This window comes from Ornithodoros turicata, chromosome 3 (assembly GCF_037126465.1).
Source record: "Ornithodoros turicata isolate Travis chromosome 3, ASM3712646v1, whole genome shotgun sequence".
NCBI lineage: Eukaryota > Metazoa > Arthropoda > Arachnida > Ixodida > Argasidae > Ornithodoros > Ornithodoros turicata.
The window spans coordinates 73,876,059-73,895,240 of NC_088203.1; the positions used below are offsets into that span (position 1 = coordinate 73,876,059).

Below are 19,182 nucleotides of genomic sequence, written 5' to 3' on the forward strand. Positions count from 1 at the left end.
AGGTAATTAGTCATCTTGTAGTTGCATACTTTCTTCGAGAGGATGTCAGACTTGCCGTAGAATTCAACAGCAAAAACGACACCTATACTGCTCTCATGGCGTTTTTATAAAAATTCTGTAACGGATAAAAGAAAACTTCGTAACGTAATTTGTAACACACAGTTGTGGCGTGCAATAAAGAAAGTAGTGGTTAAAACATAACAGTGTAGATAGACGATGAAGGGAATAGAATAGTATGTGGAAAAAGGTCTGGACATGTTTTATTTCTAAAGTGCTTCTAGGGTGCTTTGTGACTCGTTAATACCGAACGGGTGAAGGGCGTTGAACTTGTACTCGTATATGAGATAAGACTCCCTGTCAAGCCTGTCGCGTGTGGATGGCATTGAGATCCCACTGTGGGAAAAACGAGTCAGAAAGCCTCAAAATATATTGATAGGATGGGATTTGCGGTAGGTCTGCATCCTGAGCTGTGTCATTCAAAGCCGGAGACTTTGGCAGTAGCAGACGCCAATAATCCTGTTAACTACCTGGCGTGGTTCTCCCGGTGACGGTGTACATCGTGTGCTCCACACTCCACGTTTGTAGCGGGCTAGCCCGAGTTGTGCTGAGAAGGAACCTTCCGTTTTGCGAACACATGTAGGTCATAGCCTAGGCTATATAACTACAAAATATGAAGGAAATCGGGGGTGGGTTTTTCTAGAAACGAGAGTCCAAAAAACCTCATTTTTGAAAACATAGCTGTACTCTACACCGCCTTGACGAAAGTGGGCAAGGTGCAGACATGTAAATTTGACATCAATTTAAACAGCATGCTTCGACCTACACAGTGGTACCTCATATATCTCGATGGATTATATAGCAGGAGTACAGCGTGTAGGAACTGTTGTGAAGGAAGACGACGAGGAGAGACGATGAGAGGAGAACGAAGTTGGAGTTGAGGTTTTTGGGTTTTTTTTTGGGCTTTGGAGTTCGTGGAGGTCGGTCACGCGGTGGATTCGTTCCGAAATAAATAGGTGTTACTTTGGCCAGAAGTCTCTCTATTAAGGTCCGGGGCAAGAATTTTCTACAGATACAAGTGGTGCCGAAACCCGGGAAGCGGACCTGCGAGAGAAGAGCCGAAAGACTTCGTGTGGCATCACAAGAAGCGCCGTGGAACGTTAGGCCTACCACCAGAACGAACAACCAGAGGATGGAAGAACTGAAGCGGCGTCGAGGAGGATTGAGGAGTGCTCTTTCTCACTCGATCAATGGAGTGTTGGATAAGCTCACCGAAGCAGATCTTCAGGAGGAAGAAATCGAGGTCCTGACTGCACAGCTAAAGAAGAAACTGGAGAAGTTGGAGGCAGTGGACGCAGAACTGGAGGTCCTCTGGACAGAACAAGAACTCGAGGCCGAACAACAAGAAAGCTTTGAATATAGTGACCGAGCGACAGCGCTATTGGCGAGGCTACAGTTTCGTGTGCAAAGACTGAATTCAGTAGCCAGTTTGCGTGGGAGTCATCGTTCCGAAGAAAGGCCTGTTGGCGACTCAACCGCATCCGGCCTGCAGATCAGGTTGCCGAAGTTGAACCTAGTCAAATTCAACGGGCAACGAAAGGACTGGATGGCATTTTGGGAACAGTTTCGGCAAGTCATTCATGACAATGGGAGGCTTTCCGTTTGCGAGAAGTTCAGCTACTTGAGGTCAGCTCTCACTGGCGAAGCTGCAGCAGCAATATCTGGACTGCCACCTACAGAAAGGTGCTACAATGACGCACTTGAAATTTTGAAAGGTCGTTACGGGAATGAAGCCTTACAAATAGAGGACCACATGACGAGGCTCATGGGATTACAACCAGTCAGGTCCCACCAGGATGCAAAGGGTCTCAGGAAGCTCCATGACGAGCTGTCATCGCATACAAGAGCTCTGAAGGCATTAGGAGTCTCGGAGGAGTCGTTTTCGTCAATGTTGTACTCCCTAATGCTTCGCCTGATACCACAAGGCATCGTTGTGGAATTCAACAGAAGGATGCTGGAGGCAGAAGATGGATCTCCAGAGGAAGGGGGATCTCGAGAGGAGGCGTCCAACGGACAAGGTGACAGAGAAAATCCATCACCTTCCAGCGGGGAGCACGTCGCTAAGTTACGTAAATTCATCAAGTTTCTACGAGTGGAGGTAGATTGCTTGGAAAGAACGCTTACTGCTCAAGGAACAAGAAAAGATACAGGAGATGGATTTCCAAAAATGAAAGGCGCTCGAAAGCAGCGTACGAAGGGATCAGCGAGACTGTCGTCAGCAGCAGCACTAGTCAACACTACAGATCAGCTGTCGGATTGTTTCTTTTGCAAGTCACGGGATCACCGGACCACGGAGTGCGACGCACGGATGTCACAGGATGACAAGCTGCGAAGGCTGCAGGAGGCAGGGCGATGTTTCCGATGCACCTGGCCAAACCACGTATCGAGGAAATGTTGGAGGAAGGTGAAATGCGGTAAGTGCCAAGGAAGGCACGCGGCTTCGGTGTGCAATCATCGTAGAGGAGATGAAGAGGTGATTCAAGACCGCGCAGCGGATGGAACAACTCAACTGAGTTTAGAGCTGTTGAACGAAGATTATGCTCCTACGACTGTTTTGCAGACCACAGTTGCTTGGTGCAAAGGGGAAAAGGAGCAACGGAAATGTAAAGTGATGTTCGACACCGGCAGTCAACGCTCGTTCGTGACCAAGCAGATCGCCCAGACGCTCCACTGCAGGACGGTGGGAGAAGAGACTGTAAAAGTAGGAGTGTTTGGAGGGCAAGAGGAAGAGCGGCTATATAGACGAGTTCGACTGAGACTGCAAAGCATATACAACGAGAGCGAGTACGACCTGGAAGTCCTGGTAACGGATACCATATGTACACAGAGGACACCAAGGCCGGGATCCGGAATACTGGACCAGATGAAAGAGAGACAGCTAGCAGTGCAACATTTGACGTGCGCAGAAAGCCAAGGACCAGTGCAAGTTCTCATCGGCACAGACGTGTACTGGGATCTGGTGACAGGAGAAGTGATCAGGTTAGGACGAGCACTGAGAGCAGTAGAGACGCGGCTGGGATGGACAGTGCACGGGGCTACTTCAGAAGCGGGAAGGAGTCACGAGTCCAATCAAGCACTGGTACTACGAGTTTCTGCTAATCAGGAACAGCAGGATAACTACGTGCAGAAGTTTTGGCAACGGGAAGCAATTGGAGTCGCACCAGAAACCGAAAAGAGTGAAAGCGATAGTGCACTGCGGCGGTTCGGCGAAACGGTGACTTTGAACGAGGGACGCTATGAGGTATCACTTCCATACAAAGCCGTAGGGAACTTGGACAGCAACGAAGAGATTGCGCTGAAGAGGCTGGGCCAACTAACCAGAAAACTGTCAAAAAACCAAGAACTCATGAACAGATATGATGAAGCCATACGCATGTATAGTCAAAATAACATGGCGGAGAGAGTACCGGCGAAGAGCGGGGAGATCGTCTACTATATGCCTCACCAGGAGGTACTGAGAGAGACGAGTAGCACTACCAAATTGAGAGTGGTGTTCGACTGCTCATCAAGTAATGGAAGCACGAAGTCCCTCAACGACTGTTTGGAAGTCGGGCCTAATTTAAACCCGGATGTAGTGGAGCTAATGATCAACTTCCGAATCAATAAGGTGGCTTTAGTAGCGGATGTGGAGAAAGCCTTTCTGCAAATACAAGTGAAAGAAGACGATAGGGATGCTCTCCGCTATCTCTGGTATGAAGGAAAGCCACAAAAAGGAAGCCCGCTACCGAAAGTAGAACATTGGAGAATGACAAGGGTACCCTTCGGCACAACGGCGAGTCCTTTTCTGCTGGCGGCGACATTACGACATCATTTTAAGGTCATGGAACAAGAATACCCTGATACCGCAAAAATGCTGGGAAAGCACATGTACGTGGATGATCTGGTGACTGGGGCGAATGATGCAAAAGAGGCAATCAAGATTGCGAAAGACTCAACAGAGATCCTACAACGTGCGAACATGAAGTTGCACAAGTGGGCATCAAACGATAAAAGCGTGCTGGAGTTCCTGAGAGGTGAGACTGAGGAAAGGAAAATAGGCGAAAGCGACGAGATCCAGAAAGTGTTGGGATTGTCGTGGCTGCCAGAAACAGACATGTTGACGTTTTCTGTCGATGGAGTTTGGAACATGTACCAGGCAACTGGGGCCACCAAACGACTTGTGCTACGAATTACAGCACGGATATTTGATCCACTGGGGATGTTGGCACCGTTTACTATCCGTGGAAAGGCAATATTTCAGGAGCTGTGGAAGCTAAAGGTCGGATGGGACGACGCTTTGCCTGCGCAGTCGCAAGCATCCTGGAGCCAGTGGGGTTCTGAACTGTCTCATCTTCAAGAGGTTCAATTACCAAGGTATTATGGAGCGAATGGGGTCGCCGGCGTCAGACACATCGAAATACACATCTTTTGCGACGCCAGCCCGACCGCATATGGGGCAGTGGCATACACAGTCATGGAAGACAAGTCTGGGACGAGAAGCAGTGCGTTTCTCATCGCAAAGACAAGACTCGCTCCTCTAAAGGCGCAGACGATACCTCGACTTGAGCTGATGGCTTGTCTCGTCGGGGGAAGGTTGTTCGCGTACCTGAAAGCAAAGTTTGAAGCATGTCCCACGCAAATTCATTTCTGGACGGACTCAAAGATTGCGCTCTGTTGGATACAAGGGGACGCCAACCGCTGGAAGCAGTTCGTTCAAAACAGAGTGAGGGAAATTCAAGAAATCACAAACTCCGCGGAATGGAGATACTGCAACACAAAGGAGAACCCGGCGGATATGCTGACCAGAGGCATCACTGCAGTCAAATTGATTGATAGCCAGCGGTGGTGGACGGGACCAAACTGGATTTTGTGCGACCAACGCCAATGGCCTACGTCGAGCATGGACAGGGATAAGTTCGGGAAGGTAGAGCTGGAAGAAAAAGTCTCACAAGACGTGATTCAGACGCTAACCGCAACAGTTGGGGAAATCGTCGACATGAAGAGGTACAGCTCAGTAAAGAAGCTACATCATGTGGTAGCCTGGGTCTTGCGATTCGTAGCCAAGCTGAAGAAACGGAGCGAGGAAGGTGGACCTCTTGGCTCAGAAGAGGTACGAGAAGCCGAAAATTATTGTCTGAAGATCGTGCAGCAGAACGCGTTTCATGCAGAAACAGCAGCGGTTCAGAGCCGTCGCCTGCGAAATCGCCCCTACAAGGGTACAGTCTGTTTTTGGACGGCGAAGGGATCCTCAGGATGACTGGCAGATTACAAGAAAGCGACCTACCCTACGCTCAAAAGCATCCTATTGTGCTACCAAAGCAGGACCCTTACTCGGAAGCGATCATCAGAAAGTGCCATTTGGATGTATTACACGGCGGTATGCGAGATACCCTAGTACAAGTGCGAGAGAAGTACTGGATAGTACGTGCTAGGCAAGCTGTCAAGAAGGTTATAAGAAGTTGCGTCGTATGTCAACGATACAATGCGCAGGCTTCAAGACAAACCCCAGCGCCGCTGCCAGCGTCAAGGGTATCGCAGTCGGAGCCGTTTACAGTCACTGGACTTGACTTCGCAGGACCACTGATGGTGAGGACGAGCCGATCAACGAGGCAGATATACTTCGTGATATTCGTATGCGCAACAACGAGGGCGGTACACCTGGAAGTAGTGCAGGATATGTCCACGCCAACATTTTTGCTGGCTTTCCGAAGATTTGTTGCACGACGTGGAATACCGAGCAAGGTGTACAGCGACAATGCGAAGACCTTTCAAAAGAGCAACAAAGAGTTGAAGAAATTGTGGAAAATTGTAACTGGAGAGGGTGTCAAGGAGAAGATCACTGACTGGGCAATTGATTGGCGATACAATGTTCCGTACGCTCCCTGGTGGGGCGGATTTTATGAGCGACTCATCAGATCCGTCAAGGTGGCTTTGAAAAAGACCATCGGCGCAAGGTGCCTGAACGAGACAGAGCTCACCACTATCGTTACCGAGATAGAAGCTGTTATAAACTCGCGGCCCCTCACCTTTGTTTATGACGATCAAGAGATCCGCCCATTGTATCCTGCAGCGTTCCTTACGGGAAAAAGACTAACGACGCTACCAGCTTCTGACACAGGCGACATGCCGGAAAGCTCAGCCGACACCATCCAACGTTGCTGGAGGCAACGAGCGCAAAGCTTACGTACTTTCTGGGAGAAATGGTCACGGGAGTACCTTACAGAACTAAGGAATCTTTGGAGCAAACGTCGTGGTAAAGCATTACAAGAGGGCGACTTGGTCATCGTACGCGAAGACTGCAGGCCGAGGCAAAGGTGGACAACAGGAAGGATTTCGCGATGCCCGCCAGGAAGGGACCAGAAATCACGGGCATTCGAAGTTAAGCTGCCCAACGGGTCAACTATCGTCCGATGTGGTGAACTTTTATATAAACTTGGAAGAAATGACATTTCTTCGGGGGGGCAGTGTGTAGGAACTGTTGTGAAGGAAGACGACGAGGAGAGACGATGAGAGGAGAACGAAGTTGGAGTTGAGGTTTTTGGGGTTTTTTTTGGGCTTTGGAGTTCGTGGAGGTCGGTCACGCGGTGGATTCGTTCCGAAATAAATAGGTGTTACTTTGGCCAGAAGTCTCTCTATTAAGGTCCGGGGCAAGAATTTTCTACAGATACACAGCGTAAAGACAAATATGAGCAAAATGTGAAATTTTGTTGCAACTTTCGCGATTTTTAATTAAAGACCAAAATAGGATTGACCGGTGCTGTTTGCGCACGCTGAAAGTCGTTGTACCTGAGGTATTGTACAAAAAAAAATCTACAGTTTGGGACCGTCCGATGGTGAGGAATAAAAAGTCGGTCCGTCAGAGAGCTCCGTCGCCGGGTCAATTTCTTTGGGAATTTTTTTCGGGCGGACCACAACACAGAGCCAAAATATTTGTTGCCCCTGTGTGTATGCGTGTTGCGGTACAACATATATTTTTTCAAGGGAAATCGGTGATGGTGTCCGGACCACCCTGCCTGAGTAGAGATGGAATCACCCAGCAGCGTTATCAGCTTGCTCGTTCCCATCAATGCCACAGTGACTGGGAACCCATACTAGCTTCACCCCAAGCCCTCTGGCATAAGTCTTGTTTAGGAGACTGCGAACATGTAAAGTAAGAAAGTTATGTGTCGTCCTTAGAAATACCAGTGTTTGAATGGAACTTAATGAGTCTGTATATATGAGTGAACGTTGAACGCTGTTGCTTCTATAGTATGTGCTCTAGTGCCATCTTGATTGCAGTGAGCTCAGCTGTGGATGTACTGGCATAGTTGTGAAGCCTTTTCTTCTGAACCAAGTCAGCACATATCATTGCACAGTCAGTGCCGATTGCACGTTTTGTCCCATCCGTGTAAATGGGTTGGTGCTGTCCGAAGGTTTCTTTTAAAGCCAGGAATTCCTGTTTAATTACAGAGTGTGAGGTATCATTCTTGTCGTATCCCAACAGCGACTGGTCGTACTGAGGTACCTGAATGCTCCATGGTGCTGTTTCATTTATCATTGGGGCGACCAGATAATCTACCTGCATGCCATATTTCTGCATCGCATGTCGCACACGCAAATTTAGTGGTGGAGTAGCGGATGGCTTATTTTCAAATAGACGATTAAAACGGGTTTCTTGGACTGCCGCTAAGCCGGGTTGCGGGGGTTGCTCCTGTTTTTTGTGCAGTAGAGCATCATCAAATAGTGTTTTAGTCTATCCAGGGAGTATTGCCCCGATTGCACAAGGAGGCTGTCGATAGGAGAGGTCCTGAATGCACCGGTTGCTAGTCTCAATGCCTGGTTGTGAATGGGGTCAAACATCTTGAGTGTAGACCTTCTGGCAGATCCATAAACAATACAACCGTAGTCAATGCGTGATCGTACAACTGAGTTATATACCTTGAGTAGCATTCCCTTGTCACTTCCTCAAGATGTGTGTCACAATACCTTTAGTATGTTTGATGCTGCGTGGCATTTCTGTTTAGCATCTTTGATGTGGCTTGAAATGTTAGCCTGTGATCGAATATCACCCCCAAAAACTTGTGTTTTTCTCTACTGGAATGTTTATTTGATTCATAATTAATGCTGGGTCTGGAAGTAGCCCCCTCTTTCGAGAGAACATCACGCATACTGTCTTTTCTGCAAAAAAATTAAAACCATTTTCTCTTGCCCATTTGGCGAGCTTATTTATGGTCATTTGTACCTGTCTCTCACATATCGACTGGTTACATGAACTGTAAGATACCTGCAGGTCATCTACATACATCGAGTATGATACACTCTGTGGAATAACCCTTGCCAGGGAATTCATCTTTATGATAAATAATGTTACACTAAGTACACAGCCCTCGGGTACACCATTCTCCTGACATTAAACCTCGGACGGTGTGGTGCCCAATTTCACCTGAAAGAACCTATCTCGTAAGAAATTCTCGATACAGCGCAGAAGGCGTCCTCGGATACCATAGGCATGGAGATCCAGCAAAATGCCGTGCCTCCAGGTTGTATCATAATCCTTCGCTATGTCAAAGAAGACAGACATGCAGTGTTGCCTTCGCACGAATGCTTCTCTTATTTGTGTTTCGAGTCGTACAAGGTGGTCAATCGTTGAATGTCCGGCACGAAACCCACATTGATTTTTGCGATTATTCCCTCTGCCTCTAAATGGTATCGGAGACGGCTAGTTGTTAGTCGCTCAAACGTTTTTCCTATGCAGCTAGTTAGAGCTATCTGCCGGTAGCTTGCTGTCAACGTTGTGTGATTTCCTCGTTTCAAGGTTGATATTACGTGTGCCTTTTTCCACTCGGAAGGGAGTGTGCCCTTGCGCCACACAGAGTTAAAAAGGGCTAGGAGCACTTCACGAGACTTTGTGGACAGGTGAGTTAGCATCAGGTAATGGACTGAATCCGGCCCAGGCGCAGTCTGATTAGTGGCTGACAAAGCCCTTTCGAGTTCAATCATTCGAAGGTTGGAGTTGTACAGCTCTCTTTCTCCGCCAGAGGTAGGCAGAGTTCTTCTTTCAGCCTCCGCTTTTATTCGGAGAAAGCTTGTGCTGTAGTGTGCCGAGCCGGATACAGTTTCAAAGTGTCGCCCCATCATACCTGCCTGTTCTTTGAGTGTTTTGCACGGCACACTATTCAGTATTAGCGGCGGCACAGTGAAAGCGGAGTACTTTCCCCTTATTTTGTTTAATCGGTCCCAGACCACCTTTGCTAGAGTTTGCCAGGTTCCCAGAAAAAAAGTGAGCGTGTGTTTGGTGAAATTCCCGCTATCGAGCGCTATAGGCGAACCAGTGACAATGAATGAGAGTAAGAAATATAGTCGGTGAAGAAAGGGTGAGCCACAAAAAGTATGATAACGGTAAAGTAACGGAGAGCACGTTATCGTAAATTTGTAACGGAAGTACTTTTCCCATACCGATTTAAAAAGGTATCGCGATCCGCACTCGGATACCGAAAAAAGTATCGATTACTGTAACGGCGTTACGTACGACACTGGTTCCATTGCACAGGGTGCTCGTTTTGCCGATTTTGGCGTTGACCAAGGTGTCTACGTTTTTGCGCGTCGGTATGTTACCTGTATGGGAATAGGTGAACATACTCCTATGTCCGTCGAATATGCTCCTATATCGGCGGCTCTCGTCCTGAGACACTATACCATTCACACTTCCGTACCGGTTCGCTGGATTTCCTACCCTTCTTATTTCTGTCTGTTTCACGTAAGTGCGGACGTGCAAAATGAATTGTTGTACGTTATCCAGTAAGTAAAAAAAAATTCACCAGGTGATCACGAACAGTGCTTGCATACTACCATACATTGAGTGCTTGCTCTCTCTGTGTGCAGAGGGAGCTAGTATTGAGGCACCCTAGTTTGCATGGCACCATATTGAGAGAAAGAAAACAAACCGTTCCTGGTAAAAGAAGAGGCGTTCGACAAAAATGCGCACAGGGTGTGGGTGATGGATGTCTGCAAGGTCGGAGCGACGAAAGAACAACTTTAATTTGAGATGTTGAATCGGGAGTTCCATCGCCAGGGGCGATACTCTACACCCCATTGCTTGTGGTGGTGAATGAAATAATGAGCCCCTTCACAACAAGGATCGCAGTTCTATGGTGTCCAAAAAGGGGAAAAGAGCTTTGAGGTCAGAGCGTTGGTGGGCTGGATTTCGCCAGGGACCCAGCAGTTTTGAGAGAGAGGGGTGGGGACGGAGGCGAGAGTCCAGCTGATTACGAGATCCGCATAGTGCGGTTCGGGAACATTGATTGTGTGGGCAATGAAGGAGGATGTGTTCTAGAACTTCTAGAGCACCGGAGTGACAGCATCTGGGAGAGTCAACTTGTATCAAGCGCTAAAGCCACTGAGCTGCTGTAACTACCGTAACGCCACTGAGCGGCAATGCTGCTGACTCTGTGAAGGCGCTGAAGACGTTGTCTTTAGACCATGTAACCCGACAGCTCTTCAAGCTCAGTGAGGCGACTGTCGAAGCGTCGCTCTCGTGACGAAAAAGCAATGCAGGTGAAGTGGCTAGCCGAGATGCGGGTGCTGAATAAAAGTGCGTCCAGGTAATACGCTGTATTGACCACTGAAAAGCTCCACAGACACCAGTGTATCGTACAAAATGGATAACCTATGGCCGTTTCGGAAGAGTCGTGACCAACTGCCAGACAGCATGTTGTCTTGGACGGCGTCTACCCATTGACGACTTCCATCGACTCCCACTTTCCTTCGCATTAAAGTAGATGTGAGTCGATATAACATTTCATTGTTGAATTTTTCCAGGTTATCAACAAACCTACAGCGTTTTGTGCACGCATGTACACTCTTAGAAATGAACTTCACGACAAAGCACCACTCCTAGCCGACCATAATCTCTAATGATGCCGTTATCTGCCCTGATTTGTTGAAAGCGGGAGGCGTACGCCTTTTTTGCGACAATTATGAACAGCATAAGCGTCACACATACACACACACAAATAGAGATACGATGATGAGATGGGGCTGATGCCGGCCAGCAGGCTGGGCGCTGCCCCAGTGCCACTTGTACGTGATGAGAGATGATGAGGATATGAGAAGGGGTCCGGTAATCAAAGCAGGGTGGAGAGGCCTGTTGATGACAGGAAGTCCCAAAGGTGACGCAGAAGTTGGCGTGTATGAGCTGGACTGCACCATGGGCCCAGCACCTTGCCTATGGTAAATGGGCGATGATCGATCGCGTGCAGTTCGTGCTGCAAGATCGCACGCTCCCGCGGGTAGTCCGGGCAGTCCATAAGTAGGTGGTGCAGGTCTGCACGCACACAAAGGTCCGAGGGCGCACGGCCAAGACGCTGCCTCATAACTTGTGTAAATACAACATTCAGCCGCATGCGGTGAAGAAGGGATGTGTATGTCGCGGAAGGCGATGAGGAAGCGACAGTGAAAGAGAAGGATCCACTGCGTGGAGCAGAGAGTGTAATGTCATGCAGCCGCTGTGATCTTGTCTTGTCTGCAGAGAGAGCACGGACGAGGGCCTGACGGTCACCTTTGGGCAAGATGATAGAGTGGGCTGAAGCTATATGAGGACCCCGCAGGGCGGCCCGGTCGGCATCTTAATTGCCGGGTACGCCGACATGACCAGGTACCCACTGTAATACTATGCAGTGGCCCAGGTCCAGCAGCTCCTTGTAAGTTTCAAGCACGTCAGCAATAATGAACATGAGAGGACCTCGAATGCCCATTGTTGCGAGGCATTGGATAGCAGCTTTCGAGTCTGTGTAGAAGACCCATGGCCGAGCTGAACACTGCAGGATCTTGCGCATGGCAAAGAGCAAAGCATGTAGCTCAGCACATATTGACGACGTCAGATGCGAGAGACGGAAGATACCAGTTATGTCTTCGTACGGAATAATATAGGCGCATGCAGAGCTGGCTTTTGTGGACGAGCCATCCGTAAAAACAGGAGTAAAGCCTGCATACAGCTCGCTCATCATATCCAGTGTGAGCGCCTTGGACACACCTGCAGCGACATCATCCTTTCTCTGCAGCCCGGGAACGGATAGTGAAGCAGATGGCAGAGGAAGGATCCAAGGTGGAGTTGAACGCGCCTGGGGTTCAACTTGAAAACGTGGCAGGTGAGGCTTTAGCTGTTGAATGCAGGACCTGAACTTGTTATTCCTGCGACGGGAAAGCTTCAGCAGTAAAGGGTGCCGCCGGTGATGAGCCAACAAGCGCCAATAAGCGTCACAGAAAAGGCATAGGCCTCCCGTTTTCAACAAATCAGGGCAGATAACGATATCATTCGACATTATGGTTGGCTAGGAGCGTGCTATGCGGTGAAGTTCATTTTTAAGAGTGCACCATACACAGTTGTTCTTCGGAGGGCGTTTACCCCAGGCACTAACCTATCGCCGTCTTCCCACCCCCATCGTACTATGCAATTTGGCCAAGATGGTCCAGCTCGATCCAAGTGTTGTTTAGGAGGAACTTAACCCATTACGTTGTACGACTCTTTTTTTGTTATCGCGTGAGCATGATATTTTGCGGTTCTTACGTATAACTGGAATTTCAGAGCTGAATTAAGGCAGCCGAAGAACAGAATTAGCACAGTGTAGGACCGTAACGAACCCCTTATCGACCACGCCGCTGACGACAGGTACAAAATCCATCCTGACCGGACGCAATAGCGGATGTCGAAATAAATGGAATAATTTTTGAGACAGTCATTCGAATGATGAGCTGTCAACACGAGCACCGATCAATTGTCTTGCAACACGATCTGTTACAAGCGCTGCGGCGGTCTTACTTCACCAAGCTGACATTCATTGCATCAACCAAGAACCTGCCTGCTCTGCAAGCGACCATGGTCAGCAAAAGTGTCAAGACGTCAGGCTCGCACGCAGATATATTCAGCACCATTAAACAACCTCTGAAGATGACTGACTTCTTTTGGACCTACCCACCAGGCCGCACACCGAAGCGTGTCGTCAACGCAATCTTGAAGGGATCCTTGGTTGCTATACACTGGTACCTGCTTAGCTGTTCAGCACGATTCCCAGTCGTCGATGTACTTCTCTATGGTACATGTGTATTGGCCAGCCAATGTACGTGCATCCTCTTTGCTCTACGAGAGCGACGCATCGAGGAACTCTTAACGGAGCTTGAAGAAGCCTGCAGTCGAATGTTTCCGCTGCAAGGTGTCCAGCGCATCCACAAAGCAAGATGGTTCGCGATAGCAACGTCGGCACGTTGTTTGTTTGTTTTCAAAATTATATTTTGCCTAGTACCATACGCCCACAAAAGTTTCCCGTTCCCGCTACGCGTGAAACTGGTGACGGACAACTGTTTCCGCTACAATTCGGAGAGCACGCTCCCTTCATCCGCTTACCTTACTTTTCGTTACCGTTACCAATTCAAAACGCGCGACAGAAAGAATACAATAGACATAGAAAGAATACAGAAAGTACAATTCATGCAAGGTTACGCCGCCCTCGGGTACAATGAAAAATCACGCATATTTCCTTGTAACATATCTATCCACGTAGGCCCTCTGTGTATGTTCTAAGGGTTTCCCTGTTATATTCTGTGCTACGGAAGTCTTTTACTAGCAAATGTCATTGACCCCGTACCAGAGAGTCTTTTTTTTTTGCCTTCCCATGTATCTGGTGTCTTACGTTCCATAAGTAAAGCAATCTGAAGTCTTAGAATATGTACATCGTTATTCTTAGTTCGCATAGACAAAACACATACTGGTAGCAAATACTAAATAACATGGTCTATGGTACCATTTGCTTCTTTCTCATCATCATCATCGTATCTCTATTTGTGTGTGTGTGTGTGCTTCTTTCTATGCAAGACGTTCTCTTCTGTCAGCCGCAAACGAACACACACAGGAGGTCCTCGATGTTCGCCCTTGATGTCAGCGTGATATCAAGGCAGGCTCCCTACCCTCCCCACACACAACACGCACACACAAACAGGAAACCTCCAGGTGGGGGATGAGGGGGCTCAAGCCCTGAAGCCTCCACGCAGTCAGCACCTATGCTGTACTTCGCCTTCGCTACCTTCTGTAGCGTTATAGTGACAGGCGGCTTTCGCATATTAGTCAGTGATACCGTGCATAGCCTTCAGAGGCATGATTTAATATCTGCTGCACAAGTCGTATTTCTTATGTGCTCTTACGGAATGCGGCTTTATATTACCGTGTGATCCCTACGAAAATGCTAAAATATTATCAAGTATGTATTCGACGCGTTGCTTTCATACCAAGAACCAGGAAAAACACTGCACATATTCAGGCTTTTTACAGCCTGGATGTACAGATGGACCTTTCACCCGAAAAGTGTGTCGAGCTCCCTTTCACGCGCAAAGCTATGGCCAATTTCCCTCTTTGGCTTGGTACAAAGAAGCTCGAGCCGGTACGCTTCCACCGCTTCCTTGGCGTGGTAATCGACTCGGACTTGCGCTGGGCTCGGCACATTGAACACCTTGAAACTAAAGTGCAGCGATGGCTCCCCGCAATTCAGCATCTTTCTGGCTCAGGAGGGGGTTGTGATCAGCGTTCCCTGTTCGCGGTTCACGCGGCATTGGTGAGGGCGACTGTGCTTTACAGCCTTCCCATTCTGCACATGATATCAACAACTTCATTAAATAAACTTCGGTCCCTGTTAGCTCGAAGCCTTCGTCGATGCCTGGGAGTTCCAAGAATGTCTGAAACACGGCAAGTACTGGCTGAAGCTGGTGAGCTCCCGATTGAGGTTCTCCGTGAAGGTGAAGCGGCTCGGCACTTCCTCCGTTTGCGTGCTCACATTCCCCGCCTCAGGAAAATTCGATACCGCCCTGAAAGCGACTTCTATCGAATAGCGCAGAGGACACGCCATACTCTGACTGGCTTCATAACTAAGGACACTACACCCCCGGAAGCCCCCTGTTCTCTACCGGTACCACCCACACTGAGAAAAATGTCTCTGTTGTTTTAACAGGAAAGTGCTGGAAAAAAATAGTCCAGGGGTCCTGTTAATATTTACATATGCCTGTTTCACGAAATTTACAGGGACTGTTGATATAACCGGTATTGTCTGTTGTAGCAACAGGCTTTCCTGTTGTTGCATTAGAACAGGTTGGTGTAAATTTTACAAGGCCGCAGTTATATATTACATGCTAGTTCAGTAGCTATATCAAAATTACACTGTGTTCACTCACTTGGAAGGATTTCCTTCTACAGGTAAAAAAATCTGCAAGAAACGTGGTGAAGTCCATGACAGAACCATCAGTCCTAGAATTGCTTGTCTTTATTGATGATTTTCCTATAGTTTCATGTACACTTGCAATCATACATTAACTCTTCTCATGTGCAGAGGGGCTACTCTGAAGGTCTATTCATGCATCCAGCATTTGCTTGATGCTGCTTCGTGCCCCCAGCAAGTGAACCTTCTCTGTGCTCCAACAATGCTTCTTGTGCATTTACATACCTCCCACCGGTTGATAGATCTCAAGGAAGCATCTGAAATGTAGACGCCACCCAAAGTACAGTATTAGCAAGAGCAAGTAGCACAAACGACAGCGCAGCTGCACAACTGTAATTTCGGGACTACACTCTTAAACCCGTACCTTTTATTGTAACTTTTAGAAACATGTAACTTCTGTATAGACGTAGATTTCGAGATTTCTTATAGGTTACACCACTGTAACGTATATTTAGAGGTTAAAAGCGACCAAAGTCATGTCTTTACAACACGAATAGAAGTTACATCTCGGAAAAAACAAAAACAGCTTGTTGTAACTTATAAATGTACCCTCTACTCCGACACTGTAACTTCTAACCGAAATCTCAAACGATAATCTCTTTGTTAGTTTCTTATCGTTTGTTTTCCTTTTGTTTTTCAGCATAATGCCGCGTTTCAGCCTCCCATTCGAGACGACAGTTGCGAATCTACGCTGTTATTTTTTATCTGTTTCAGCGTCACCTATACGTCAACTACATGTTATCAATGCTGTATGAACACAGATTATAAGTTCGCAGTCTGAAATACAGATAGTATGTTTCTTTCTAAAGGGTGGAAAACAATTGTCAATGCCGCAACCACAAAGATTTCCTATTTCGCTGCGTAGCCGAGCCTGGTCTAGTTCTATCCACACTGAGAGCGGTTTCCTTGAAACGCTTAACGCTCGTCGTCCGTCCGTTAACAAGTGTAATCTGTTTTAATCAGTGGTTTTCCTCGCGTTTATCATAGTATCGTCAGGAACAACGGAAAAGCTAGATGTCGCTAGCAAACAAGTATATTTTCGGTGTTCTGAGGGGAAAGTGTAGTGAGTGCGAAGATTGCAAATAATATATAACCGAAAACGAACGTCACCACCGCAGCCCTAATTCACACACTTCATACACTGGGTAAGTGTACATTTTGTGCTAGGTACGTGCGTTATTTTGATAGCAAGAGCTCTTAGCGCATGTTTGTTGTGATTATGGCAAGCGTTTTGCGGTCCTGCATATGAACGCCACTTACGCTTGCTACTTTTCTGCTCTTACTTGGTCGCCAAGTCAATACACCGGCGTGCATTTTGCGAGCTGCGGATATATGCATCGAGATATATAATTCGCAGCTTCCTACTTGTTGTATTCTTACGATATTCTAAGACTCAATCGCGGAGTGAACGCCTTCCCGCATTTATGCTGATTTGTACCTTGTGCTTTGTACGGATTTGAATGGTTCCGTAAATGTTACTCTCATTGCCCAAACTTTTGTTCCCAGGATCCCACATGCAGGTTCACATACCGTCACCAGCGCAATGCAGTACCTCACAAACTCGTCCCAGAGCGCCTCCAACGCTGATAACGCAGTAATGTAGTGTCTCCTGCGTTACTGTACACTCATATTCCTCAAGGTTGTGTGCGTTTTATGTAATACTGTATTGCCATTTGCGCTCGCCTATGCAACACGAATGTGGAATAAATTCTTTTCTGCTGCAATTCTCCATTTCGTTGGGTGTGTTCAGCTTAGCAAACATAGGTCAGTTGTTTTGACTCGCTAGCTTCCTCGCACTTTTATGCATTGCTTCTCACTTAGAACATAGTTCTTTTTTCCACATACATGGTAAAGCGACCATGGTTTCTCCTCACATCAGAATCGCACTTGTGCACAATGTGTCACCTCTCGACAGACTTCTGTTTTTGTAATATACATATGTTCAAGATCTCCTTTTCTGCTGGTTCATTTTGGTACCTTGGTGTGTTCTGTAAATGTCTGTCGATATCCCACGCACAGGGTGTTTGTTTTTATTCGCATCACACCAGCGCTCATTTGACAGGTGGGTTATGTTAATTTTCTCAAATTAACCCATCCGTAGTTACAAACATTTCCGACATTTCCTGACGCATGTGTTTGTAACTACGGATCGACTAATTAGCAAAAATTCACATAACCCACCTGCCAAATGAGCGCTACTCTGTTGCGAATAAAAATGAACATCCTGTATAAAAAGCCGCACGTTGGCGTAACCTTTACGGGCAGGTGCTGGATTGAAGGCCGTAACCTCTAATTAGTGGGTTTCCTTGTAACTTTTATAAAAGGGGCCGCTCAGAGGGTACCTGGTAGCTTCTGAAATAGAGGGTAAAATATTGCGATTTTTTACCCTTTACTAAAGGGTACGGAGTTAAGAGTGTAGGTACATAAGATGGGCATTGTTCTGTCAGCATATGTTCAAGGGCTGTATAGTCCAGGGTACTCAAACCATATGTGCAATTTGTCATTTAGGACACTTTTGCATTCTGTCCGTTATAGTTACCGTGTATTCACACGAGCGTGTTTTCTGACGGCGCAGCGACTGAAGGAGCGAGAGGAGTAAATGATAAGGCGCTGAGGCTACGCCCTTTTGGAACGCCTACACAGATAGTGTTCCAATGTGCTGTCGGCTCAGATGCTGGGGAAGCCGAGGATAACGTTCGCGCTGCGTTTGAACGTCGCAGCATTAATTTTATGTGCACGGCGCTTGGTACACAACGTACGACAGAAAGCGAAAATTTGTGGCTCTTGCTTTTCTCATTGACGATAGTGAATGCTGCCACGAAAAGAAGCGGTTAAACAAGCTATGGACGAATGAATGGGTGCTGAGGAAAGAGTACGGTCTGCAAAATAGCCTTCTACGGGAGCTACGACACGAGGACCCATTTGTCTACCGCAAGGTTTTGAGAATCGATGCGGCCACTTTTAAATACATTCTGCTCCGCATAGCAAAGCGCAGAAGGAGAGTATAGAGGCCAATATGCGGGACAGCATACTAGCCAGTGATCGTCTTTCCGTAACCCGTCTGCAACAGGTTCGTTCGAGTTATGTGCGCTTAAACATGTCTCTAAATGCATAAAACGTTCGTAAATAAGAGTGAGCGGGAAAGAGTGTAAGTAAGAGTACTGTGTAAGCTGTGCGTCGTCGTATTTTACCGTGACTCCGCAGCAGTCTGACGGTGTTGAGTGTGGTGTAAAGCAGAGACGGCTGTGGCGTAAAGGTCGCACCTTTCGAACACAGTAAAAACAGCTTCACCGCATAGCGGGTTCTGCGCCAATCATTGCCGTGAATGATAGGGCTCTCGCTTCTGATTGGAGGACAGAGTGGAGCGTACACCTTTTTGTATCAATTGTGTGTGTGTCTGTGGTGGTCCCTCTGCCGCACGTTCCGCTAAAGCAAGAAACCTTGTCCTCTTTCTGCAGAAGGGAGGTCTTGCTCAACGGCCCATCTAACACTTTGCTCTCCCCGACGAACTCATGCACCCTCAACGCATCTCCACCCTTCATCCTCTATCCTCCATCCGTCTTGCTTTTTTTTTCGGCGAGCTTGGCTGGCTTTGGTAGCTTCCAATTCCTGCGTTTCATTGGCCCCATTGCTTTAGGCGTTGGACTGGCCATGTTTTTGTGTCTGCTACTCATTCCGAGTAAAACGTTCATCGCGTATACCAGTGGCATAGCGAGGCAGAGTTCACACCCACTCAAACAACCCTTATGATCTTTCCTGTTTTTCTTTTTCTCTTTTTTTGGTGGGGGTCCGCTACCGTCCCATACATACATATAAAATTATGGAACAAAACGAAATTCACGAATTCGCACTTTTTCATATCGCGTTATATAGGAAGCTCCCCTAGTGACTAATTATGCAATAATGTCAT

General features: G+C 47.5%; 2 protein-coding genes across 2 annotated transcripts; both read left to right on the forward strand.

Annotated features, from left to right (window-relative positions):
* The first annotated feature begins 1,189 nt into the window (after positions 1-1,189).
* On the forward strand, positions 1,190-5,293 carry LOC135389653 (uncharacterized). The gene has a single exon (XM_064619687.1). The coding sequence runs from the start codon at positions 1,190-1,192 to the stop codon at positions 5,291-5,293; it is 4,104 nt and encodes a 1,367-aa protein (XP_064475757.1).
* On the forward strand, positions 5,290-6,546 carry LOC135389654 (uncharacterized). The gene has a single exon (XM_064619688.1). The coding sequence runs from the start codon at positions 5,290-5,292 to the stop codon at positions 6,544-6,546; it is 1,257 nt and encodes a 418-aa protein (XP_064475758.1).
* Positions 6,547-19,182: the final 12,636 nt, after the last annotated feature.